The 15,153-nt window shown below is 33.2% G+C and overlaps 1 protein-coding gene across 1 annotated transcript; it reads left to right on the forward strand.

Moving 5' to 3' along the window:
* The first annotated feature begins 9,293 nt into the window (after nucleotides 1-9,293).
* LOC137938836 (coatomer subunit zeta-2-like) lies at nucleotides 9,294-14,924 on the forward strand. Its single transcript, XM_068783898.1, has 7 exons — nucleotides 9,294-9,400; nucleotides 11,754-11,836; nucleotides 12,564-12,723; nucleotides 13,373-13,520; nucleotides 13,627-13,704; nucleotides 14,485-14,569; nucleotides 14,663-14,924. Exons 2-7 carry the CDS (start codon nucleotides 11,834-11,836, stop codon nucleotides 14,720-14,722), a joined length of 534 nt encoding a protein of 177 aa, XP_068639999.1. The 5' UTR covers nucleotides 9,294-9,400; nucleotides 11,754-11,833; the 3' UTR covers nucleotides 14,723-14,924.
* The last annotated feature ends 229 nt before the right edge of the window (nucleotides 14,925-15,153 follow it).

Below are 15,153 nucleotides of genomic sequence, written 5' to 3' on the forward strand. Positions count from 1 at the left end.
TCCCGACAAAAAGATTGAAATTCATCCGATTGGTACTCTCTGGCATTATTAGAGTGAAGGACTTGTATTTTTTACCAAACTGTGTGTATACAATTGAAAATATTTCATACCAATATTTGAATAAACACAACCATGTAACTTGAGTAAAATCATCAACAAAAGTAACAAAATATTTAACTTGAGAAATATTCGAGACACTTAAGGGTCCCCATACATCTGACTGAATTAATGAAAAGGGAGCAACACCTATAATTTCAGCTCGAGGAGAATATATAGTCATCTGTTGTTTTCTCAAATGACTGACTTCACAATTTAGACTAGACAAGGTTTTCAAAAAAGGAAATAGGTGTTGAAAGTGATGTAGCTGACGGATGTCCAAATTTTTTGTGCCATAACTTTGCCTCTATCTAAGAAATGGAAACCGCAATCATTGGAGGTAAGTCCAAGTAATAGAGGGCCCCATGTAATAATTCATGGCCTCCACCAATCACCTGTTTCGTTGTTAGATCCTAGAAAACACAAGAAGACGGTGAGAGGTGACTGAGTAATTAAACCATTTAGTTAACTTGACTAATAGACAAAAAATTTAATGGGAACTAGGGAAAAAATAAGACATCAATAAGCATAAGTGAGGATGGAGAAGAGGAGGATCCCTTCCCAAGAACTTTGGTTAACAAACTTATATGGTAAACATGGAGACATGGAATGTAATAGACTCTTATTACCTGTAAGATGCTCGGAGGCCCCTGAGTCAATGATCCAGGATGAATAGGAGGAAGTAGCAAAGATCATACCTGATGCAGTGGTGGTAGTAGCAGTAGTAGAAGATGTAGGAGAAGATACCAATAAGGTCTTCATTCCCTGTAATAATTCATAATCATCATTTGTGATAGTCTTCTTGTCTTTCTTTAACTTGGATTTTTCTTCATTTTCTATTTGTTATTAACCAAGGCCTGGTTGGTAGTAACCCAATCTAATTTGCCATGAAGCTTCCAACAAGTGTCCATGAGATGATTCAGTCCACCAAAGTGAGTACATACCCAATTATCAGTCCTCAAAGGACAAGAACCAATTCTACCACCTCTTGTTCGACTTCCTCTATAATTTCTACAATGTCCTCTGGTGGTAGAATTTTTACCCCTATTATCTGAGTGCATAGCAAATTATACCTCAGTCTGAGAAGTGGAAGAGGGGTTTCGTATCCTAAGTAGTGGGGCACTTATGTCATCGAAGGATGGAAGTGTGGAGGAGCTGAGGAGTTGAGTTTTGGCCACCTCAAGGTTTGGCTTGCTATTAGACATGTAAATAGCAATAGCTAAGACCTTCCATTGCTTTTCATGAACTGAGATGTCAGTAGAGCTGATCAGTTTTCCACTTTTGAATCAGTCCTCTAAATTGAGCCAAGTATTCATGTAGATTTTCCCCTTGCTTTGTATTAAGCATGTTTTGGAATCCATCATATAAATTTTATAAGTTTTATGTACTCGAGTAACACTTAACACAGGTGTCCCAACAAGGTTGTTGGCTACATGCTCCTCCATGCTATTAATTATCCAGCTAATGATCGAGGTGTCATTCTTGAGCCATTTAATATAAGAACTATCTTCTTCATCAACCGGTGGAGCTGGTTTGGCTAGATGTCCTAAGAGGTCTTGAGTGATGAAAAACCTCCTAACCTAATGCAATCAGCTCAGATAGTTAAACAATCCTCTCAAAGGTGTGGTGATAATTTTAAAAAGATCACTTTTAATTCCCATATAATCTTCAGTCATTAATCAACAAATGAAGCAATCACTTATATGCAATATGCCAACAGAAGATAACTAAGGCAATAAGAAAACCGAGGCAAAAATATAAACTTATTTATGAGAAAGAAAGGAATTTGAGCTCAATTATCATTCACCATCAACATGCATCAAATAAGAGTCCACGTGTTGTCTCATATAGGATAGATCTCATACCTTTCTCACACATGAACTTAAATAACCTGAGGGGATCTTAAAGCAAATTACTATCCTAATTTAATCATGCACTTCAATAGGTATAGAATAATAATCACATCCTGGTCGGACCAATTAGAGAAAATTTCCAATCTTTCTCAATTAGGAAACTATCTTAAATCAAATCAAATTTGTAAAAGATCTTGAGTCAAACTAGAATCCTAATCGGGTATCTTCCAAAGAGGGAAACTTGCCTTCTTTGTTACTTGCACCACCTATCAATTAAAGGCCATAATCTTTTTTCCTTCTTTCCTTAAATATATTAGGAAACAAATCCCATAGAATATTCTAATAAATGAAAGGTTCAAATCAGAAATTTTTTAAAAACAACACCTCTTGGCTAACTCTAGAATAAGGAAACATTCCTTCTATAAACCTATGCCAACTTCTTCATTGAATCACAACCTATTTTTTCCCCTTTTCTCATGTTTTTAAGGTAAGTTTACCAAGAGAATAATACAATCAATGAAAAACCAAAATTGTTTCTAGAACTAGCAATAAAAAAAAAATCTTCTCGGCAATCTTTTCCTTTATTTTCTCACTTTGATCAAACAGAGCAAACATAATGTGGATAATTTTCTTTGAACTAGCTCTCTCTTTAAATTTAAATTTCCCCCAAAGTATTTTCTCAATCTGTAAAAGGTAATTTCATGGTTTTTGAGGCTTAGAACGGGAGTGGTTTATGTAATTAAAAAACAAATAAAGGCTTATGTAACATAAAACTCAAAGGGGTTGACTATGGAATTACACCATGCAATGATGGCATGATAATCAAGATGGCTAAGAAAGCTTTTTTTTTTAATGACCAAAAAATGTGTAGATCATTTCTCTAATATTTGGTATCAACTAGGATTTTGCCTCAAGGATCCATCAACGGATTCTAGAGCAAAGCAAGATTGAACTTCTAACATATTCTAATTACATGGTTCCTCGTACTAGCATACTTATAGATGCGTTCAATACATAGCCTTGAGCCATCATGGCTCTGATACCATATGAGGCAAGGATTGCTACTATTACTATGCAAATTCAACACCTCAAGATCATGCACCGATAATACTCAAAACATAGATAATACTCAAAATTTTATATATAAGAAAGAAGAACTTACAAACATACATAGGCAAACTTGGAGACGAGCCCAGGCGACTTCCAAGTGATTATTCAAAGTCTTTACAGTAGTAATTGAGCTTTGTGAGCTCAAGATAAAATTATTTTATGAGTTGTTCATTGATGATGCTCCATTTATCTTTTTTTACTTGTATCGGTTAGTTGTCAAAGGCAGCTTTGAGTCATTATTGATATGATAGTCGATGTGATGTGTCAAGGAATCTACTTTTTTTTAGTATGATTCCTCTTTTGTTGTCCCCCATAATTTGGGTAGTCCAGTCAAGGAATCTACTTTTTTTAGTATGATTCATCTTTTGTTGTCCCCCATAATTTGGGTAGTCCAGTTGTGTAGATACCATGCCGTTTGTTTTTTTTGCTTATCGTACAACCATGGGGTCCAACATCAGTTACCTTGTCTTCTGATCCAAACTTAGAAATATCGTGGTGTTTTCGTTCTGGTATTCCTTTATTTTGCAAAAGAATTATTTCTTTTTTAGCATTGTCTTGAACTTGTTTGATTTTTGTCTCCAAATAATCACCAAGAGAAGCTTCTTCTTCTGGTTGAGAGTCTGGAACCGAGCTGATATCTTCACCTTGATCGCCATTCTCACTATCACTACCTTCTTTGGAAGAGCCATAGGCAGAGAACGACATATTTTCACGATTATCATATTTATTATTTTTATTAAATACAATTAAGAAGGACTACTTAATTGAGTCTAGGGTTTTGGTTCAAAGTTCATCGTTACAGATTACTAGAAATTTAGATTTGATTTGGGCTTTGACAATATCATAGGCTGACATATTAGTTCTCTCCACAAATTTGGGAGTTTGATTTTTAAATCGAATAATAACAGACTTAATTTCTGCAGTTTTACTTTCCATATTGGGGAATTTATTCCACCATCTAACATGAAATGAACACGGCAAGATTGGTAGTTGTCATTCATTAAATGCAATTTTACACTCTTATTTCCATATCCACATAATGAAATTTTTCAAAAAGAAAATGAAAGTATTTGATTCATCTTTCATAATGGATTTCACATCTGGGATATAGTGATGAATGGCCCGCAATTGACCATACATTTCCCGGAGTGGTTCAAGAAGAATTGAAATTGGAGGCCCAAATTTGGCCCACCATTTGTATACCCATTATGGGATAGGTATCTTATCTTGTATGTGCTTCTTAATTTCAGTATTGAGGGTAATAAACCCAGAGTGTCGATGTAAGAGGTTCTGGTAATAGAACATGTCGTACCAAGCATTGACATAATCCCAGTAATTTTAGCCCTTTCTATTATAAGCAATTTCCCCAATAGTAAGATTATGCTTTCCCCATACTAATGGAGATAAAAATTTATTAATTGTTCAGATACTATATGCAATCGGATTGTCCAGATTTTTTATGTTGGACAAAATATGATGATTGGTCACAGTGAAACTGATTTGCCAAGGGTCAACTGTCACGAGCATATCCTCGCGAGTAATAACCATTATTTCTTCCGTAATTTGAAGTGGTAAAGTTGGGTTCAGACATTAATACATCCTTCATTGACGTCGAAGTCGAAGCTTCAAAAATTTTATTTTTTCCTTTTTTAGTATTTGATCTACCTCGACCTCTTCCTTTGGTAGATTGAGGATTTCCTCTACTAGGGAAAAGAGACATGTTTTAGCCCTGTAGAAATTTGCAGGTAAGAAAATCAGGTAGAGAGTTATTTTCTCCCTTGATATATTCAATGTCAAACTCAAAGACACTTAATTCTACCTGTCATCTACAAATATTTGCTTAGATGCCAAATTTTTCACATCTTTCTTGAGAATTTGTTTGGCAGACGAATAATCTACTCTTAGCAAAAATTGTTGACTAAGTAAATCATCCTGGAATTTGCCAATACATTTAACTATAACTAGAATTTCTTGCTTAACAGTCAAATAGTTCAATTGTGCCTGTTTCCATAGGCCTAAATTAAATCGTACCAATTCCTCTTTATGAGAAACTGGATTTATTTGTTTTAGACTTCACAGTCTTCTTCCATTGAGGGTTGGTTAGGGCAAGACAAAGAAGTTGTCTAACTCTATATTTAATTTTTTGGACAGCTATAGTATTGGCATGAGTCCAAGGCGCAGGTCTCTTCATTAATCTTTCATAGAAAATTTTAGAATCTTGGGCGAGATTGGGATAGTAACCTGAAATATAATTTAGATTACCCAAAAATATTTGTAATCGAGTTTTATCCCTTATTTCATCAGGGAATTTGAGCGCAAATTCAATTGATCGTTGATAGGAAGAATCTTCCCTTGATGAATATCCTGAACCAAAATCTAATGGAGGTTTGAAATATTTCATTTTGGGGGCAGAAATCACAAGATTATTTCTTTTAATAATGGTTTTGAAAAATTTCAAATGTTTAAAATGAGAGTCTATAGTAGTAGAGAAGATAATAATATCATCAATATATACTATGAATTTACACTGTAATTGCTGAAAATATCATTCATGATATTTTGAAATTCAGAAGAAGCTTTTTTCAATCCAAAAGGCATAACATTCCATTCATAATGCCCAAAAGGAACACTAAATGTTGTTTTGTATTTATCTTTTTCATTAATTTGAATCTACATATATCCAGATTTAAGATCAAACTTGGAAAATATTTCTACAAAATGTAATTGATCTAATAGATTCTTGTTATTAGGAATTGGATTTCTAATCCATTTAAGATAATCATTCAGAGAATTGTAATTAACCACTAGGCGAAGAACTCCTCTTTCTTTCTCAGCATTTTTATTAACATAAAAAGTTGTTCCAACTCCATGGAGAGTAGGATTTTCTAATTAATCATTTTTCTAACAAAAGTTGAATTTCTTGTTTGGAGAGATCTAAAATTCCTTTTTCATTTGGCTTGACGAGCTTTAGTAGGAATATTCTTTTCGTCAAAATTATCAATTTAAATGTTTCTTTCTGTTCCAAAAGGCAGCATGAATTTCACTGCACATTTCAGAAGTAAATTGTTGTTGTATCAAAGTTATTTAATCTTTGATTTCATGTGTTTCTAACTTTTGCTCAATCATCATATAACAAATTTAATTTTTTAAATAATTGATTTGTCTTTCTTTTTGGAATGATAGATTTGTTAATTCATTAAGGAATCTAGTTTGTAGACTAGATTCAAAGGGGAAAAAATAAAGGGGTACTATTAATATGGCCCTCTATGTCAGTGCTTGTAATGGGCATAATGTTTCTAGGAAAGGTGTTCCTAAAATAACTTATTAGGAGAGGTTCTGAACAAGTAAGAAATCCAAAGAGAGACAATTAGTGTCACTACAAATAATTGCATTATTTAATTTTTAATTAATTTTCATCTTATGGCCAATTGCATTAGTAAGACCTTGAGATGTTTTTTTCAAAATATTGGGTTAGAATTAAACCTTCTTGGATACAATTAAAATAAACGCCACTATCAATTAAGGCTAGTAAATCATGAAGAACATAATCTTCATTAAGTGAATCAGGTTGGGATTGCAACCTTTTATCTCGTTTTAGTTTGGTATGAAGTTGATTGAGATAATTTTCTATTAATTATTACTTTATTACTGGATCATCTTCTTCAACTATTTCTTCAAGTTGATCCTTTTGTTTTGTTGTGAGAACATTAATTCCTAAATGATTAATTTGAACCATAGTTTTCAATATAGAATTGTTATTATTTGATTGTTCTTCTAGGCCAAATTCCTCTGAACAAGAAGAAAGACTATCTTTGTTTGGTTCAAAGTCATGACGAGAATGTAAAAAAAAAAATTGCTTCATCTATGTAAAGAGCATTAAGTTTTTGTTGACTTTTACATCGATTAGAGTAGTAGCCAAATTTGCCACATTTGTAATAGACAACTTGCTCCTTGTCTATTTGAGTTTTTTTTATGTCTAGTTAGTTTAGATTGGGATCTAGACTTCAACTGATGTGGTTTATTTTTCCTTTTTTAGAATTTTCGACTCTTATGATAGGATGGAGTGAACATCTATTTCTTCTTCTTCACAAAAGAATGTTTAGAAGTGGTGCAAGCAAACTATTCGTAGAATTCTTCCAATTCCTTTTTGCCTAGAAGATTTTGTTTTCTAAGATAAGTTTGAAGCTTTAATTCATTGCCCATGTTGGATTATGACACTAATTAATTGGCCATATGTATATTTGTCACAAAGTTTAATATGGTATAATTGGAACATAATAATTTAATTTGAGTATAATTCTATAATATTTTTTTATAAATGAAATATGTGAGAGCCAACCACATGCTCTCTCTCTCTCTCTCTCTCTCTCTCTCTCTCTCTCTCTCTCTCTCTCTCTCTCTTCTTAAGTTTGTTAGTGTAAAGTTCAATAAAATTGGAACTTATATGTCATTCATATTCCATGGATTTTTCATATTTTATAACTTTCACCTTCTTAACTTTTTCTATTTTATTCTCTCTCTCTCTGGAATATAAAAAAATGAAGGTCACACCTTCTTCTCCTCTCTCTTCTTATTAGAATAAGAGAATGCATAAGGATCAATATTATAAATCCTCGATCAGACCGACCTATTTAAGTGACCAGTTGAACCAGATTTAATTAAACATTGTGCATTGTCCAAGCTACACATTTGTGAGATGTCAAGAAGTGTTAAGACCCAATTAACTTAGTCAGTCAACTGAAAGAAAATAAAAGGGGAAAGAAAGTTATTTTCTGCTATTTTGCAGTAAAGAATCATTGAGAGTAAAGAAAATAAGAGAGAAAATCAATTTAATAATTTTTTTCTCACAAAATAATGGAATTTGGGGAGAAAAGAAAAGAAACGGAAACTTGAGAGAAAATTTTAATCATAAAAAATTAAAATATCACTAATTTTCTTTTTCATTTTTCACTTGTATCTAATCAAGAGAAACTATATTTCTCTTTCATTTTCTCTCTCATTTTCCATGGGCATTCGAACAAGAAAAAATAAACCTCTTATTTTCTTTTCTTTTCTCTTTCTCTTTCTTTTCTCTCCACTTTTTGTGTTCCAACAAACAACTTTAGTGGATAATAAAGGAGGGTTAGTGCACTTTGAAAATACAATGGAAAGTGAAAGTGAATTATTATTTTTTTTTAGTGTGTTCAATGGAAACTTCAATGTAAAGTATTTTCTTGTGTTAGTGTACACAATGAAAATTTTAGTGGAAAGTGGAGAAGGAGTTTATTAATAAAATACTCTGATAGATTTAATTTTATTAAGAATTTTTTATTTAATTTTTTAATTAAAAACAAGAAAAAATAATTTAATTTTTTAAATAAAACATTAAATTAATTAAATTAAAAATAAATATACCCAAACAAACATGGTTACTTCTATAATGTCTAGACAATATCTAAATTATCACTCTTAAATTAATAATTTAATATACTATTAAAAGTCATGAATATAACACATAAATAAATAGGGTATTTTATTAATAAAATAAGATAGATTTTTGTTTAGTTTAAATGAATACAATAAATACAAACTAAAATAAAATATTAATTTAATTAATTATAAAAAATAGAATACTTAAACAAAAATGTTTACTCTAGATACTTGATCAAATTCTTACTTTTACGATATCTTAATTATCATTCTTCAATTAGTAATATAATATAATATTAAAAGTTATGAATATAATAAATAAATAAATAAAATATTTTATTAATAAAATAATATGAATATTTCCATTAAAATCCAACTAAATTAATTTAGTATCAGCCTGGAGTAAAATGACGAGTGAAAGTGAACTCATTGGTCTCATAGAGTGGATTTACTTTTACTCATTTTTTTTAACTTAAACGAGTATAATTCACTTTCACTCTCCACTTACATAGTACATTAACGTTTTTTAGCAACTTTGCCTAGTGACACAATCCACCACTAACAGGGCCTAAAAGGGATTCTAGTAAATAGAGATGAATCCAGGACCTCTCTGTGAGGTAGCTTGTTCATATTCCACAATTACAAAGAAGCTTTCTTGTATCATCTCCAATAGTAATGCCGCCCGTGGTCCATAACATTCCAGAGATTGAGATCCTAAGGTCCTGTTTTGCAATATTCACAGAGAAATTTGGAGAAATCGAATTTTCCTTTTCGGAACAAGAAAGTCGTAGAAAAAAAAATTAAAAAATTCAAGCATTTTCTCCCCAAAAGAATGATAAATTCAGAGAAGATCTCTTATTAGATTCCTCTGAGTCTCTGGAACCCAACCTCCATAAACCAACAGCTTTCCTGCGGCCGATCGTGAGCACGAGGTACTCTCTCTCTCTCTCTCTCTCTCTCTCTCTCTCTCTTTCTCTGCTCGAGAGGCCTCCGATTCCTTCCAGATCCTTTAAAATTAAAAATAAGTTCCTTTTTGCAGTTGTAAATTGTTATGAATGATCTTCAGAGGCAGATCTTTCCGTCTCAGCTTATGAATCCATACGAGATCTCTGGGCTTTGTATGGTATCAAAACGTAAAATGAGTCGAATGTTTTCAGGGGAAAAGAAAAGATGAAACAAAGATTAGGGAAATATAACAAAAAAGAGTGAACAAGAAAAAGGAACGAGTAGATCGTCTTACCTCCCTAGTGGGAAGGCAAATTTAGTGGCGGACTGTGCGGCAGAGAGAAGCCCCTCTGTGTCGATTCACCTGCTATGAACTCTTGTATCGACTATAATTAACGGCGTCAATAGCGTCTCCACGCTCAGTGAGTCCACGTACACTTGTCGAACAGTCCAATAACTCCTCTAGTCACTAATGTTTTGTTTGCAATGACTTGCCAAGTTGGCCCCAATACACTAGCTTGGGGTGTGAAAGAGCTAGCAACGGTTTTTCTTCCTTCTCAGTCGTCCTCATTGTCACCGCTTCGAATACATTCATCGACCTTTCCGATCCTGCTTTCTCAGTTCTCACTCCTTACCTCTCTCGTTTGAATTTTGTACAGTCGTATTCATATTTCAAGTATGCAAACTGGAGAAACAAGTTAACCCACACGATCTTGACAGTTATCTGTTGTTTTAATTTATGTTTTAAGATGGATGAAGAAAGAGCATATTGGGGGGAGGATTGGACAGAAATTGGATTTTAATCTGTTTTGGATTCTTGGAGGCAATTAGTCTCATCCTGCTTTCCCTTGTCTTTGAGTTCTCTTTTTTTTCTCTCTCTCTCTTTTCTTTTGCTATTCTTCATCCTTATTCATTTGTTTCTCCTCTCTGTTGGCTAAATGGTTCTCTTGTCACTGTGCTATTTCCTTGTAGGAATCTTCTGAGAATTGAATGGTATTCCTGCATAGACTTTTTTTTTTCTATAACGTAGCTTCTATGAATTTATTGCTAGAGGCTGCATGTTTTAGGTGTATGTTATCAATTCTCATGACAGAGTTTGATTGGGTGTGAATACTGATTTTGGCACATTGATGATTTTGTAGACAAGGTCCGGACGAAAACACTATTAGCTCCAATAGTGTGTAGTTCGTTTATTTGGTAATTAGCATTTGTTGGCTGGAGAGTTTGGCAAGGAACTGGTAATATAAAAGGCATTGATGTGTAAAAAAGTGTTTTGTCTAGGGATGCACATGGGGCTAAACAGGCACAACCACACTCCATCATGCTTGTAGTGGAAACAAGTTGGGAAAAAGCTCAGGGTTGTGTCGCTCAATCTGCATAATATAAGATCAGTTATATATGCTTGAACTTTTGAAAACCTAATTAATTTCTTGACATAAAGTCTTAGGTTCAAGTCTCATGGGGGTTATATATTTATAAAAGCATTTTGTCTAGGGATGCCTATGGGGCTAAACTGGCAGTGACCATACTGCGCCATAGTTAAAATGGGAATAGGTTGGGGAAAGCAAGGGTTGTGTTGTTTAATCTGCATTACATAAACTTAGTTATATTTGCTTTAACATTTGAAAACAACATTAATGTCAGTCTTGGGTATGTCTCATGGGGACTAGGAGCATCTTGTGTATAAGTTATATGTGTTGATATATTTTTAAAGTGTGTTAATTTATTTTACTACAAAGAAAAAATTGATGTATTACATGAGGAAATTTAAGAGGTTTTATCTTAGGCATTAAATGGATTAAAGTTGGTTGGGTGGGTCTGTCTTTGATGAGGCCCTTTTTTTCTCTTTCTTTTCTTTTCTAGGGGGTGTTTTGAGTGTGTGTGTGTGTGTTTTGGGGGGAGGAGGGGTTGGCTTCTGTGGAAAGTGATCTGTGAAAGCTCTTCAGAGCTGCTTCACATGGCTAGATGGGCACCGTGGTTCTTTAAAACAACTAAAAAGTATTGCTAGTTAAAAAGTACAGTTTTTTTTTCTTGCCATTTATATTACTGTCTTTTATAAAAACAATGGTTTCTAAATCTAACTTGTACATCTTTTATATGTAGTACATTCCTTAAGTGAATCGTGATGTTATGACATAACCAAAAACCTTATTGATCATGATGAATTTTACTCTGTTGTTTATATAGTTCTTTGCCTGAAAGTTAATATCATGCTTTCTCTAGAGAGAAGTGGATATGAGCTGTGTCTCTGGGGATAAATGTCAACGCAGCCAACTGCATGCTGTTTGTCTTTGTTTCTATAGGTGTATATCTGACTGGTGAATTTGTTTGTTTGTGCAGGTTTGTTTTCCCTAACAAACTCTATTGGCAGGTTGTAGTTGAATTGGCCTTTTTCCTTAACACTTTCCATTAAAAGATATATGGTAATCTTCAATTTTTAAGGCTTTTATTTTCTTAGTGTTATTTGATATCTAATTTGTCTTTAATTTGTTGTAGTCACACTCTTGTTAAAATATAGTTTCAATCCAGATCACCGTGAAAACTCTTTAAAACCAGGTGGCCCTTAAGAACGACTAAGCAGTGGTTGTGATATTATGTAAACTGAGATCCACAATATCCAAATTGTAGTACCATAGTAAAAAAATTAATGTCTTCAGTATAATAATGGAAAAAGAACTGCAGTCTGGTGTATTGTCTTAACCATTACTAGGCAATAAGGATATATTATTCTAAAGTTTTAAATACAACACATGGAGCAAGAATTCAGTGAAATTTTGATATATATTAATGAAAATTTTACCACATTAAAATATTCGTATTTTTATGTTTTCACTTTTCTTCCTGGTATATAGAGATGAACATTTAACCTTGGATCTGTATTATGTGCCATATCGTCTGGCTAAAGGTTGTTCTACAAGAAGAAGAATTCTGTTTAATAAAGTCTCAAATATCTTGATGACAAAAGATTGTACTTAGCGAATAGATAAAGCACACACATACTCCAAGGTCAATCAGTGGAATAATGGAATGCAGATATATCTCATTGAACTAATTGGAAGCATCTTTAACTTTCCACTTTCTTTTGTTTTAATCATTAAAACTTTATTTGTATTTCCTTTCTCTGTTAATATGTCTTGATTTCTGTGGCAGGAGACTTGCCCTTTGATTAAAAACATTCTTCTTTTGGACTCTGAAGGGAAGCGTGTTGCTGTTAAGTACTATTCTGATGATTGGTCCACACTTAGTGCAAAATTAGCTTTTGAGAAGTCTGTATTTACAAAAACACAAAAGACAAATGCACGAACTGAAGGTGATGATTCAACTTTTAAAAATTTATGTGCTTTTCATACCTTTGTTTCAGGCCTCTGAACTATTTATGGGGACACCTCTGTTTCCATTGTTATTATTGTTAGTTTCTTTGAATGTTCTTCTGAGTTGTTTTGAGTGCAATGCTGCTTCACATGCTCTATCAGATGTTACATTTGTTAAAGTAAATGAGTATATTTCCTTCTCTTCTTATCATTAAAAATCATCTGTTTTATTGGAATACTTTTGTCGTTTAAGTGCACTGAGATGTATTGCCACAGAAATATAACAATGCACATTCAAATGCCCGATTGTTCAAGAACTCATGTTTCAGAGGACAGGGAGATTTTCAAAAAAAAAAAAGAAAAAAGAAAGGAAAGGAAAAACTCCCTGTCATCTGATACACAGTTTTGATGTGGTTGAGTGCTGTGGTGGTTGTTCTCTCATTTACCTCCTTCCCTGAGGCTGTTTAATGTTGTAGATTTCAGAACATTATCATTAGAGAGAAAATGATTTGGAAATTACGAATTCTTGGATTTTTTGTATCAAAATTATGTAAGACTATGTAGTATTTGAGACCTAGCATTTTCAATCTCTATTTGTTTCTTAATATATTATATGGTGATGATTTATCTTCTTTTATCATTGTACAGCGGAGGTTACTCTGTTCGACAACTACATTATTGTTTACAAGTTCATCCAGGACTTGCACTTTTTTGTAACTGGTGGAGATGATGAAAATGAACTAATATTAGCAACAGTTCTTCAGGGATTTTTTGATGCAGTTGGCCTCCTCCTCAGGTCTGTTTGTGATCAATTTGCTATTTCTTTTTGTATGGGTCATTGTGGCTCTTGTTTTAATTTTTTTTTTTTATATAATTTCATAGTCTAAGAGTCTATTCTTCAGGAACAATGTAGACAAAATGACTGCACTCGAGAATCTGGACCTGATCCTACTTTGCCTTGATGAGATAGTTGATGGAGGGTAAGTAGGTTGACTGTTCATGTTCACTACTATACTGGAATTTTTGTTGCTTTGAAGAATTTCACATTGTTCTTTTATTTGATTAAGAGTGTCAATTAGCCCATTTGCTGTTTCTGTTTTGCTGCGGTTCACCAGTTGTAGGAACCACTGTCGATTAGACATTAATTTTAGTTCATATCAGCAACAAATAAGTAAAATCATAAATTTAGTGAAACAGGAACTAAAATAATGATTACTCTAAAAGAGTTCGTGAGATAGCTGTTTCCTATTTTACATATTAGCTGAAGATTAAAGTTGTTTTGTGCTATTGTCCTGGTTTTGTCCTGCCGAAGCTCTCCATTTGGCATATGGAAATTTGGGTTCACAAATCAAGTTGTTGGATGACATTTTTGCTCTATGCATGTGGACTACCAATGAATGCTGTTAGCAGTTTGAAAGGTTGGGATCTGTAGGTAGATGTTTAAGATCTATTTAAGCTCCACTGGAAGATTTTCTTCATCAGTAATTATGGTATTTATTGGATGGTCGGCTGATTTCGTTTTTCTTCATTACACATTTATTTGAGGAAACAGTAGTATTTACGATCTCAGTTCTTTTCTTGAATTGAATTATCATTTGCTGAAGGACCGATTATGTTATCTGAGCAACCATGCAAATGTTGAGCTACCACATGCTAATTTCCTTTTGGAAAACTATAGGAGTATTTTCATTTTCAAAACTTGCAGTAGGCACATACTGTCTAGAAGATGCATGAATTATTTGAATTGATTTATTGTGCAGGATAATTCTTGAAACTGAAGCTAGTGTTATAGCGGGAAAAGTTGCAAGTCAGGGTACAGATGGCTCTTCTTCCTTGTCTGAGCAGGTACTTGCACTTTCCCCCTAAATAAAACTGGTTATTCTCTGAAGCTGTACATTTTCCAAACTATATTTAATCTGCTACCTTTGCCGTTTGCAGACAATAACTCAAGCGCTGGCCACAGCACGTGAACATTTTGCGAGATCGCTACTGAAGTGATGTTACAATGAGATGTTCTTGTTGTTTGGGCTGTTTAGTTCTGGGTATTAAAATGCGGAACAGTGATGTTTTTGTTGTTGTAAATTGTAATGCTTTTTTAAGCTTTTAAAAAGGTTTTGGTTGAATCTTACTTTGAAAGAGAATGAGAAGTATTGAGAGTGAAGACATTTTTAACTGAAGCTTGGAAAGTATTTTACCTGTTCCTCCATCTCTTTTTACATAAACAAACAGCTCAACTCATGCAAGCTTACCTGTACACTCCATTTCCATCAGTTGGAAGGTTAAAATTTAATTTGTCATTCTTCTAGCAGATAGCTTCAAAGAAATCCCATCACTGATATCAAATTCTCTTTCCTAAGTTGTGCATGTCATGTTATTGTTGTTGTTATTATTGTTGTTATTGTTATTGTGTGTGAATTTGAGCTTATCCC

The sequence above is a fragment of the Aristolochia californica genome, unplaced genomic scaffold (assembly GCF_029961685.1).
Source record: "Aristolochia californica isolate CCGP_79_NKW_82.1479 unplaced genomic scaffold, dmAriCali1.0.hap1 SCAF_8, whole genome shotgun sequence".
NCBI classification, from domain to species: Eukaryota; Viridiplantae; Streptophyta; class Magnoliopsida; order Piperales; family Aristolochiaceae; genus Aristolochia; species Aristolochia californica.